Source organism: Salvelinus alpinus, chromosome 1 (assembly GCF_045679555.1).
Source record: "Salvelinus alpinus chromosome 1, SLU_Salpinus.1, whole genome shotgun sequence".
Lineage (NCBI taxonomy): Eukaryota > Metazoa > Chordata > Actinopteri > Salmoniformes > Salmonidae > Salvelinus > Salvelinus alpinus.
In genome coordinates this window covers 77,263,447-77,276,444 of record NC_092086.1, presented here as the reverse complement: position 1 = coordinate 77,276,444, position 12,998 = coordinate 77,263,447, and the positions used below count along the sequence as shown (strand labels likewise).

Sequence of the window (12,998 nt, the reverse complement as noted above, 5' to 3'; positions counted from 1 at the left end):
GGTGTGACATTATTTGCTTTAAGATTTTTGACAGTGTTGTTTTTTGCTTGCCTGCCATTATTACTGGCTAGACTAGCCTAGACCATCACTTAGAGGGAGATGGCAAAGACGTGTTCTGATTGGTTCATCTGTATTTGTTCAGGCTTGTGATTGGATTGCAGATAGAACCTTATAGTGCCAAGTTTAAATGGGTTGATGCAGATAGAAATGTCTAGTTGTAATTATTTTTCTCACTTAAAATAATATTTTTCTCAACTCTAACTCCACAGAGATATGCAGAACTACCTAAATAGCAATTATATTTGACTAACTAATTTTTTACAAAAATTTCAGATAGAACCTTTATATTCCCAAGGTCTCGATGGGCCATTTAATTTAATATCCTTGGGGTCGGCTTGGGGCGTGATTATATTTCCTCATAGTATGTTGTACCGAAGTTGACTGACTAAAAGGGAATGTAACGTTATGACTATAACCTCTGCTCCCTGACGCTCGGTGAATAGTGGTATTAAATTGAAGGAATGAATCAGAGGCTCACGCATATCACATGTGGAAGGCGGGGCTTCAAGCCTAGCTCGAATTTTATTGGCCTTGTCTGGCGTGATCCTTCAACCAAAGTCAAGAAAGTATGACTCCCCATAGTATGTTGTACCTCATCTCCAGGGAACAGTAGTTATAGTCATAACGTTACGTTTTGTATAGTTGGCATCGAGGCTGATTACTTACATATGTTTCAACCTTGATATCAGTCCAAGTATGTGCAACTTCTCATGTACCAATAGTACAAGAGCAGAGCAATGGCTGGGTCTGACTGACAGCCAAAAGCCTTGACCAATGAGAGTGGAGCAGAGGTGGACCACCCCTCTCCCTTGGCTTTCAGAGCATTGGTCCCTGCGTATGTGTGTGAATACTGAATGAGGAGTCGGTTGCTGCATCCTGCCACAACCTGCACTGGATTTAAATAACCTTCAGCATAGAGAACACCAGTCGAAGGAAAAGCTGAAAGATTTGAGAATTGTGAAGGAGAGCAAAACAGCACTGTTGACTGCATTCCCGCTGAAAGAAAAACAAGAATACAGAAGAGGGTGAAGAAACATAAGTGTCCATCGGTGTCAACTGATTAAATTGGAAGAATGTATAATTCCATGTGTTTCCTCATCCTGTCGTGGGTGTTTGCTCTGCTCGTGTTCCCAGGTAAGACTTCTCCATCTCTTTTGCTCCATCTCCCGCTCGCTGGCTGTTGTATTGTTGTTGCGAAGTGATGCACTGTAGCAACAGAGTTTTACTGGGTGAGCTACATTTGACAATCACACACTGCCTTTCTCTCTCCCCCTCTTTCTCTCTCCTGAGAAGTGATCTGTCACTGTCAAAGCTGTTGGAAAAGATTCAGGTGAAACACAGTGGGGGAAAGTCGGTCCAGGCATTGTTGATTTTACTAAGACGCTTTGGTCTTAGTTCAATGTGATCCTTGCTAAGTTGTCTCCCAAGCTCCCTTCGGGTTGCCAAAACGTGCTTCTATTGGGTTTTGATGTTGACAGAAATTGATGCGAAGAAAAGCTTGCATTGGCAACAGCATATAATGCAGAATACCAGTGATATGCAGATGATATGTTGCATGTATTAGGAATGGTAAACGAGATATACTGTACTGTCTTTTGAGTTTGTTGTGATGATGCTTCGGTTGGATCTAGGTTGTCGGGTGAATTATACGTCTGTCATATGAACTGCCGCCTCAAATACTTAACTGTCAAATCCCGTTTTGATCCTAGCCAATGAAATTAATATTGATAACTCTGGGACCATGTCAAAGGAGATGCCTATATTCTCCAGGGTAACGGCAACACTTTTCAATCCATGACTTCAAGGTCTGGATAATTGGTTTCTGTCGCAGCTGGAAATGCAGCGTCTGTGAGGGACTTTGACATGTTAATCAACGGAGAGAGAGTGTGTTTCATTGATGTTCAGGGGAAGCATGTCTAGTTTTACAAATGGGGGGGATTTACTTCTGGTATTGATATATTACTTAAGTAAAATTCCTAATTTCTGAAAGTTTTGCTGGTAATATTTTTCAGGATTAGCCCAATGTAGTACATTACATTATCAAAACTAGCCTCATATGCCACATTGTACCTACTTCTTCATGCATTCACAAACATACAAATTTAGGATCTTAATTTAATCACTCTTTTGTTGCTGAGAATTTTCCTGCACCGCAAGAAATGCAGATGAGCTTCATGATTTACATACATTTACTGAAAACCTGCACTAACACTGGACAAATTGAAGATCCTACGCCTGTGCACACAAACTCCCGAAAGTCAATGCACAAGCTGAAACGGTTACATTGCAGGGGTGTATCAATATTTATTCATACAACAATGGCACCAATAGTGTATTGGGGGTGACCTCACTGCTCACTCCAAGTTCATTAGCATTGTTTGTCAGTAGGAGTCAATCTAGCACTCAAAAGTCAGCCAACTAACTCCGAGGTGATGTAAGAGACGAAAGCATCTATCAGAGTCCAAAATGTGTACGTGTACCAACAGCAGTGTTCTACAATATTGGACGTTGGTTTTCATAGCCTACTTTTGGAATTCTCAAGCAATTTCCCCAGACATCAACACATAAACATTAATTGGAGACGAGTATGTGGAGCCGCGTTTGTTGGGAATTTGGGGAGGGGCGCGTATGGACTGTGCGTCCCCCATGGATGGTGGTCTCAGAGCCGCTTAGCTATGTCACAGTGGGATGCCGGACTATCACTTCTCTGCATCTGTGGACTCTGAATTACGCTTAATGAGAAAGCTTGCACAGGATGAAGACGCAGCATAGCCAGGACAGGTAGTAATGCAGATGTTTTCTGGTGGCCCCTACCCCCCGAGAGTGAGAGTCACTAGCAATCCTGCATTACTAACACTCCATCTGTTCCACGGTGGCATCACAGGACCTATAGGGGGCACTGCACCCCCCTGGGCGATGACATCAGGAGAACACTGCTGTGTAGGAGGTGCTGTCACTCAAATGAGATGTCAAGCAGAACTCCATGTGGGCATCTGGTGTTGTGTTATTGAAGGGTCCATTTCAATAGTACTCTAGGCAATTTGTTGGATTATTTATATGCCACTGCAACGATGCTTATTGATTTTTGGATGTGAACCTTCGAACTACAAACACATTTTACATACAGTACCAGTCAAAAGTTTGGACAGATCTATTCATTCAAGGGTTTTTCGATATTTTTGCTATGTTCTACATTTTAGAACAATACTGAAGACATCAAATCTATTAAATAACACATAGGGAATCATGCAGTAACCAAAAAAGAGTTAAACAAATTTTATATTTGAGATTCTTCAAATTAGCCACCCTTTTTCTTGATGACAGCTTTGCAATCTCTTGGCATTCTCTCAACCAGCTTCATGAGGTAGTCACCTGGAATGCACTCCAATTAACAGGTGTGCCTTGTTAAAAGTTAATTTGTGGAATTTCTTTCCTTAATGCGTTTGAGCCAATCAGTTGTGTTTTGACAAGGAAGGGGTGGTATACAGAAGATAGCTTTATTTGGTAAAAGTCCATATTATGTCAAGAACAGCTCAAATAATCAAAGAGAAATGACAGTCCATCATTACTTTAAGACATGAAGGTCAGTCAGTCTGTAAAATTTCAATTTGAAAGTCTCTTCAAGTGCAGTCGCAAAAACCATCAAGCACCATGATGAAACTGGCTCTCATGAGGACCGCCACAGGAAAGGAAGACCCAGAGTTACCTCTGCTGCAGAGGATAAGTTCATTAGAGTTACCAGCCTCAGAAATTGCAGTCCGAATAAATGCTTCACAGAGTTCAAGTAACAGACACATCTCAACATCAACTGTTCAGAGGAGACTGCGTGAATCAGGCCTTCATTGTCGAATTGCTGCAAAGAAACCACTACTAAAGGATACCAATAATAATAAGAGACTTGCTTGGGCCAATAAACATGAGCAATGTTCATTAGACCGGTGGAAATCTGTCCTTTGGTCTGATGAAACCAAATTTGAGATTTTAAGTTCCAACCGTCATGTCTTTGTGAGACGCAGAGTAGGTCAACAGATGATCACCGCAAGTGTGGTTCCCATCGTGAAGCATGGTGGAGGAGATGTGATGGTATGGGGGTGCTTTGCTGGATTGCGCTTAGTAGGACTATCATTTGTTTTTCAACAGGACAATGACCCAACACACCTCCAGGCTTTTTAAGGACTATTTGTCCAAGAAGCAGAGTGATGTAGTGCTGCATCAGAAGACCTGGCCTCCACAATCACCCGACCTCAACCCAACTGAGATGGTTTGGGATGAGTTGGACCGCAGAGTGAAGGGAAATCAGCCAACAAGTGCTCAACATATGTGGGAACTCCTTGAAGACTGTTGGAAAACCATTCCAGTTGAAGCTGGTGGGAGAATGCCAAGAGTTTGCAAAGCTGTCATCAAGTCATCATATGTTGATTTGTTTAACACTTTTTTTGTTTATGGAGATTTCATTATTTGTTCAGCAGTCTTATGGCTTGGTGGTAGAAGCTGTTGAGGAGCCTTTTGGTCCTAGACTTGGCGCTCCGGTACCGCTTGCCGTGCAGTAGCAGAGAAAACCGTCTATGACTTGGGTGACTGGAGTCTCTGACAATTTTATGGGCTTTCCTCTGACACCACCTATTGTATAGGCCCTGGATGGCAGGAAGCTTGGCCCCAGTGATGTACTGGGCCGTTCGCACTAGCCTCTGTAGCGCCTTATGGTCAGATGCCGAGCAGTTGCCATACCAGGCGGTGATGCAACCGGGCAGGATGCTCTCGATGGTGCAGCTGTAGAACCTTTTGAGGATCTGGGGACCCATGCCAAATCTTTTCAGTTTCCTGAGGGGGAAAAGGTGTTGTCGTGCCCTCTTCACGACTGTCTTGGTATGTTTGGACCATGTTAATTTGTTGGTGATATGGACACCATGGAACTTGAAACTCAAGACCCGCTCCACTACAGCCCCGTTCCGTTGATATTAATGGGGGCCTGTTTGGCCCGCCTTTTCCTGTGGTCCACGATGATGATTCCATACGTAATTCCATATGTGTATTTCATATTGTTGATGTCTTCACTATTATTCTTCAATGTAGAAAATGGGGTCCACTCACCCATAGTCCCTCATGTATTATATAGATACAGTTGAAGTCGGAAGTTTACATACACCTTAGCCAAATACATTTAAACTCAGTTTTTCACAATTCCTGACATTTAATCTTAGTAAGAATTCCCTGTCTTAGGTCAATTAGGATCACCACTTTATTTTAAAAATGTGAAATGTAAAAATAATAGAGTGATTTATTTCAGCTTTTATTTCTTTCATCACATTCCCAGTGAGTCAGAAGTTTGCATACACTCATTTAGTATTTGGTAGCATTGCCTTTAAATGGGTCAAACGTTTTAGGTAGCCTTCCAATATTCCCAGGTAAGAAGTTTTAGGTTGTAGTTATTATAGGACTATTTCTCTCTATACCATTTGTATTTCATATACCTTTGACTATTGGATGATCTAATAAGTACTTTAGTATTGCCAGCCTAATCTCGGGAGTTGATAGGCTTGAAGCCATAAACAGCGCAATGCTTGAAGCATTGCGAAGAGCTGCTGGCAAACACAGGAAAGTGCTGTTTGAATGAATGCTTACGAGCATGCTGCTGCCTACCACCGCTCAGTCAGACTGCTCTATCAAATCATAGACTTAATTATAATATAATAACACACAGAAATACGAGCCTTAGGTCATTAATATGGTCAAATCCGGAAATTATAATTTCGACAAAATGTTTATTCTTTCGGTGAAATACGGAACCGTTCCGTATTTTATCTAACGGGTGGCATCCCTAAATCTAAATATTGCTGTTACATTGCACAACCTTCAATGTTATGTCAGAATTATGTACAATTCTGGCAAATTTAATTACGGTCTGGGTTAGGAAGAAATGGTCTTCACACAGTTAGCAACGAGCCAGGCAGCCCAAACTGCTGCATATACCCTGACGCTGCTTGCACAGAACGCAAGAGAAGTGACAAAATGTCCCTAGTTAAAAGAAATTCATGTTAGCAGGTAATATGAACTAAATATGCAGGTGTAAAAATATATACTTGTGTATTGATTTTATGAAAGGCATTGATGTTTATGGTTAGGTACACATTGGTGCAACGACAGTGCTTTTTTTGCGAATGCGCTTGTTAAATCACCCGTTTGGCGAAGTAGCCTGTGATTTAATGATAAATGAACAGGCACCGCATCGATTATATGCAACGCAGGACAAGCTAGATAAACTAGTAATATCATTAACCATGTGTAGTTAACTAGTGATTATGTTAAGATTGATTGTTTTTTATAAGATAAGTTTAATGCTAGCTAGCACCTTACCATGGCTCCTTGCTGCACTCGCATAACAGGAAGTCAGCCTGCCACGCAGTCTCCTCGTGGAGTGCAATGTAATCGGCCATGATCGGTGTCCAAAAATGACGATTACAGATTGTTTTAAAAACTAAAAAATCGCCCCTAATTAATCGGCCATCCCGATTAATCGGTCGACCTCTAGTCAGGAGTGAAGGAGAGGAGAAAATGTGCGTCTTTTTTATATATACAGTACCAGTCAAAAGTTTGGACACCTACTCATTCAACCAGCTTCACCTGGAATGCTTTCCAATAGTCTTAAAGGAGTTCCCACATATGCTGAACACAGGTTAACTGCTTTTCCTTTATTCTGCGGTCCAACTCATCCCAAACCATCTCAATTGGGTTGAGGTCAGGGGATTTGTGGAGGCCAGGTCATTTGATGCAGCACTCCATCACTCTCCATCTTGGTTAAATAGCCCTTACACAGCCTGGAGGTGTGTTGGGTCATTGTCCTGTTGAAAAACAGATGGGATGGAGTATCGCTGCAGAATGCTGTGGTAGCCATGCTGGTTAAGTGTGCCTTGAATTCTAAATAAATCACTGTCAGTGTCACCAGCAAAGCACTCCCACACCATCACACCTCCTCTTTCATGGTGGGAACCACACATGCGGAGATCATCCGTTGACCTACTCTGCACCTCACAAAGACACAGCTGTTGGAACCAAAAATCTGAAATTTGGACTCATAAGTCCAAAGGACAGATTTCCACCGGTCTAATGTCCATTGCTTGTGTTTCTTGGCCCAAGCAAGTCTCTTCTTATTATTGGTGTCTTTTAGTAGTGGTTTCTTTGCAGCAATTTGACCATGAAGGGCTGATTCATGCAGTCTCCTCTGAACATTTGATGTTGAGATGTGTCTGTTACTTGAATTCTGTGATGCATTTATTTGGACTGCAATTTCTGATGCTTGTAACTCTAACAAACTTTTCCTCTGCAGCAGCATTCTTCACGAGAGCCAATTTCATCATAGCGCTTGGTTTTGCCACTGCTCTTGAAGAAACTTTTGAAAGTTATTGACATTTTCCGGATTGACTGACCTTCACGTCTTAAAGTAATGGACTGTCGTTTCTCTTTGCTTATTTGCCATAATATGGACTTGGTGTTTTACCAAATAGGGCTATCTTCTGTATACCACCGCTACCTTGTCACAACACAGCTCAAACACATTAAGGAAAGAAATTCCACAAATTAACTTTTAACAAGGCACACCTGTTAATTGAAATCCAATCCAGGTGAATACCTCATGAAGCTGGTTGAGAGAATGCAAGAGTGTGCAAAGCTGTCATCAAGGCAAAGGGTGGCTACTTTGATGAATCTCAAATCTCAAATATATTATGATTTGTTTAACACTTTTTTGGTTACTACATTATTCCATGTGTTATTTCATAGTTTTGATGTCCTCACTATTCTACAGTGTAGAAAATGGTAAACATTAAGAAAATCCCTGGAATGAGTAGGTGTGTTCACACTTTTGACTGTTATTTGAACAGTTATTACAGAGGCTGTAGTCATTTGGCTTACCAATCACCGTCATCTAAAATTCCATGACCGTCACAGCCCTGTTCTCTTGTCATGTAAAGATGAAAAGATGGTGCCAATGGAGAAGGCCAACATCTTACTAGTTAAGAAATTTGATGCAGCTTTGAATGCTTTTATGTGCGTTATGATTACTAGTTAGATTATTGCAGATCGGGGCAAACGATCTACTTACCACTATTGTCACTATGAATGGTGGATAGAGGGCAGGACAGACAGACAGTCAGACTGGTAGACTATACTGACCTGTGGTATAGTAAAAGTTAGCTCAATGAAAAGCGTAGTACATGAGGGAAGTACCAAAACACCTTGATATAGGGGAGGCGCATGCAAGAAGATGAGGAAATGTGGCTGGGATAGAAGAAATTATATAGTAAAACCTGCAAAAGAGCAAATGTTAACCAGAAGGAAAAAAACACTACCCTCCCTTGTGCCCAATAAAAAAAACACACAACCCTCCTCAAAGCAACCCTCCCTTATTTTTGGACCACCCCTCATCCCCAATAAATTGTGATCTGTCCCTAATACATCATATAACTATGATGTATTATATTGTTTTGTACTCCAGCTGTCTATATGGTCCTTGCAGGAAGCTTTTCATTACATGTATGAGAGGGCAGATTAATATGATCCTATTAAATCTTGGGTTTCTCTTGTTAATTTCCGTAAAATAATGCAACTTGCAGGTGGATTTACAAAGCGTTCTCATCAATTTTGCATACTCAACGCAATTCATTATTGTTGACAGCTCTGTGAAATTGGAGCACAATATTTTGCTCTCTGTTATTTGTAAGATAATGAGCCTTGAAATAACATCGTCTCAAATGTACAGAAACATCTAATTAAGACTTTCAAAAGACAAGGTGTGGAATTCCCAGGTGTGCGTTTACTCAGAAATGTGTTTGACACAGTAAGATACATGTTCATAGTATTCATCCTTGTCTCAATCGCACAGTGTAAAATAGTCCACAGTTACAGTTGAAGTCAGAAGTTTACCTACACTTAGTTTGGAGTCATTAAAACTCGTTTTTCAACCACTCCACAAATTTCTTGTTAACAAACTATAGTTTTGGCAAGTCGGTTAGGACATCTACTTTGTGCATGACAAGTAATTTTTCCAACAATTGTTTACAGACAGATTATTTCACTTATAATTCACTGTATCACAATTCCAGTGGGTCAGAAGTGTACATACACTAAGTTGACAGTGCCTTTAAACAGCTTGGAAAATTCCAGAAAAGGATGTCATGGTTTAAGAAGCTTCTGATAGGCTAATTTACATCATTTGAGTCAATTGGAGGTGTACCTGTGGATGTATTTCAAGGTCTACCTTCAAACTCAGTGCCGCTTTGCTTGACCTCATGGGAAAATCAAAAGAAATCAGCCAAGACCTCAGAAAATAAATTATAGACCTCCACAAGTCTGGTTCATCCTTGGGAGCAATTTCCAAATGCCTGAAGGTACCACGTTCATCTGTACAAACAATAGTTTGCAAGTATAAACACCATGGGACCACGCAGCCATCATACCGCTCAGGAAGGAGACGTATTCTGTCTCCTAGAGATGAATGTACTTTGGTGGGAAAAGTGCAAATCAATCCCAGAACAACAGCAAAGGACCTTGTGAAGATGCTGGAGGAAACGCGTACAAAAGTATCTATATCAACAGTAAGACGAGTCCTATATCGACATAACCTGAAAGGCCGCTCAGCAAGGAAGAAGCCACTGCTCCAAAACCACCATAGAAAAGCCAGACTACAGTTTGCAACTGCACATAGGGACAAAGATCGTACTTTTTGGAAAAATGTCCTCTGGTCTGATGAAACAAAAATAGAACTGTTTGGCCATAATGACCATCGTTATGTTTGGAGGAAAAAGGGGGAGACTTGCAAGCCGAAGAACACCATCCCAACCATGAAGTAAGGGGGTGGCAGCATCATGTTGTGGGGGTGCTTTGCTGCAGGAGGGACTGGTGCACTTCACAAAATAGCTGGCATCATGAGGAGAGAAAATGATTTGGATATATTGAAGCAACATATCAAATGTTATTGGTCACATACACATGGTTAGCAGATATTAATGTGAGTGTAGCTAAATGCTTGTGCTTCCAGTTCCGACCGTGCAGTAATATCTAACAAGTGATCTAACAATTTCACAACAACTACCTTATACACACAAGTGTAAAGGAATTAATAAGAATATGTACATATAAATATATGGATGAGCGATGGCCGAACGGTGTAGGCAAGATGCAGTAGATGGTATTTAATTTTTTTATTTAACCTTTATTTAACCAGGTAGGCAAGTTGAGAACAAGTTCTCATTTACAATTGCGACCTGGCCAAGATAAAGCAAAGCAGTTCGACACATACAACAACAGAGAGTTACACATGGAGTAAACCAAACATACAGTCAATAATACAGTAGAAATATAAGTCTATATACAATGTGAGCAAATGAGGTGAGATAAGGGAGGTAAAGGCAAAAAAAGGCCATTGTGGCGAAGTAAATACAATATAGCAAGTAAAACACTGGAATGGTAGATTTGCAGTGGAAGAATGTGCAAAGTAAAAATATAAATAATGTGGTGCAAAGGAGCAAAATAAATAAATAAATACAGTAGGGGAAGAGGTAGTTGTTTGGGCTAAATTATAGATAGGCTATGTACAGGTGCAGTAATCTGTGAGCTGCTCTGACAGCTGGTGCCTAAAGCTAGTGAGGGAGATAAGTGTTTCCAGCTTCAGAGATTTTTGCAGTTCGTTCCATTCATTGGCAGCAGAGAACTGTAAGGAAAGACGACCAAAGGAGGAATTGGCTTTGGGGGTGACCAGTGAGATATACTTGCTGGAGCGCGTGCTACGGGTGGGTGCTGCTATGGTGACCAGTGAGCTGAGATAAGGTGGGGCTTTACCTCGCAGAGACTTGTAGATAACCTGTAGCCAGTGGGTTTGGCGATGAGTATGAAGCGAGGGCCAACCAACGAGAGCGTACAGGTCGCCATGGTGGGTAGTGTATGGGGCTTTGGTGACAAAACGGATGGCACTGTGATAGACTGCATCCAGTTTGTTGAGAAGAGTGATGAAGGCTATTTTATAGATGACATCACCAAAGTCGAGGATCGGTAGGATGGTCAGTTTTACGAGGGCATGTTTGGCAGCATGAGTGAAGGATGCTTTGTTGCGATATAGGAAGCCGATTCTAGATTTTAATTTTGGATTGGAGATGCTTATTGTGAGTCTGGAAGGAGAGTTTACAGTCTAACCAGACACCTAGGTATTTGTAGTTGTCCACGTATTCTAATTCAGAGCCATCCAGAGTAGTGATGCTGGACGGGCGGGCAGTGATAGCATGCATTTAGTTTTACTTTTAAGAGCAGTTGGAGGCCACGGAAGGAGAGTTGAATGGCATTGAAGCTCGTCTGGAGGTTAGTTAACACAGTGTCCAAAGAAGGGCCAGAAGTATACAGAATGGTGTCGTCTGCATAGAGGTGTATCAGAGAATCACCAGTAGCAAGAGCAACATCATTGATGTATACAGAGAAGAGAGTCGGCCCGAGGATTGAACACTGTGGCACCCCCATAGAGACTGCCAGAGGTCCGGACAACAGGCAGTCCAATTTGACACACTGAACTCTATCAGAGAAGTAGCTGGTAAACCAGGCGAGGCAATCATTTGAGAAACGAAGGCTGTCGAGTCTGCCAATAAGAATGTGGTGATTGACAGAGTCGAAAGCCTTGGCCAAGTCGATGAATACGGCTGCGCAGTAATGTCTCTTATCGATGGCGGTAATCGAAATGGTCGGTAATCTGTTTGTTAACTTGCCTTTAGAAGACCTTAGAAAGACAGGGTAGGATAGATATAGGTCTGTAGCAGTTTGGGTCTAGAGTGCCACCCCCTTTTGAAGAGGGGGATGACCGCGGCAGCTTTCCAATCTTTGCGGAATCTTTTGTTAATCAAGGCTACCACTGTAGTGTCGTCTGCAAACTTGATGATTGAGTTGGAGGCGTGCAAGGCCACGCGATCATGGTTGAACAGGGAGTACAGGAGAGGGCTGTGAATGCACCCTTGTGGGGCCCCAGTGTTGAGAATCAGCGGGGTGGAGATGTTGTTTCCTACCTTCACCACCTGGGGTCCAGGACCCAGTTGCACAGGGTGGGTCGAGACCCGGGGTCAAGACTCCGGGTCTCGAGCTTAATGACGAGTTCGTAGGATACTATGGTTTTAATTAAATGCTGAGCTGTAATCGTTGAACAGCATTCTTACATAGGTATTCCTCTTGTACAGATGGGTTAGAGCAGTGTGATTGCGATTGCGCCCTCTGTGGACCTATTGGGTTAGTAAGCATATTGAAGTGGGTCTAGGGTGACAGGTAGGTTGGAGGTGATATGATCCTTGACTAGTCTCTCAAAGCACTTCATGATGACGGAAGTGAGTGCTATGGGGTAACAGTCGTTTAGCTCAGTTACCTTAGCTTTCTTGGGAACAGGAACAATGGTGGCCCTCTTGAAGCATGTGGGAACAGCAGGCTGGGATAGGGATTGATTATGTCCGTAAACACACCAGCCAGCTGGTCTGCACATGCTCTGAGGACGTGGCTGGGGATGTCGTCTGTGCCTGGGGCCTTGCGAGGGTTAACACGTTTAAACGTTTTACTCGCGTTTGCTGCGGTGAAGGAGAGCCCACAGGTTTTGGTAGCGGGCTGTGTCAGTGGCACTGCATTGTCCTCATAGTGAGCAGAAATGTTTTCTTTGTCTGGGAGCAAGATGTCGGTGTCCGCGATGGGGCTGGTTTTCTTTTTGTAATCCGTGATTGACTGTAGACCCTGCCACATACATCTCGTGTCTGAGCCGTTGAATTGCGACTCTACTTTGTCTCTATACTGGCGCTTAGCTTGTTTGATTGCCTTGCGGAGGGAATTAGCTACACTGTTTGGTATTTCTGTTTTGTATTTCCGGTCGCCTTGCCATGATTAAAAGCAGTGGTTTTCGCTTTCAGTTTTGCGAGAATGCTGCCATC

At 42.2% G+C, this 12,998-nt stretch overlaps 1 protein-coding gene across 1 annotated transcript in view; it reads left to right on the top strand.

The window, feature by feature from the left end:
* The first annotated feature begins 895 nt into the window (after positions 1–895).
* Positions 896–12,998, top strand: part of LOC139530495 (opioid-binding protein/cell adhesion molecule homolog) — a 399,357-nt gene continuing 387,254 nt past the window's right edge. The window contains exon 1 of the mRNA XM_071326987.1: positions 896–1,194. Within this exon, the coding sequence (XP_071183088.1) occupies positions 1,134–1,194 (61 nt within the window). The 5' untranslated portion in view covers positions 896–1,133. The remainder of the gene's footprint in view (positions 1,195–12,998) is intronic.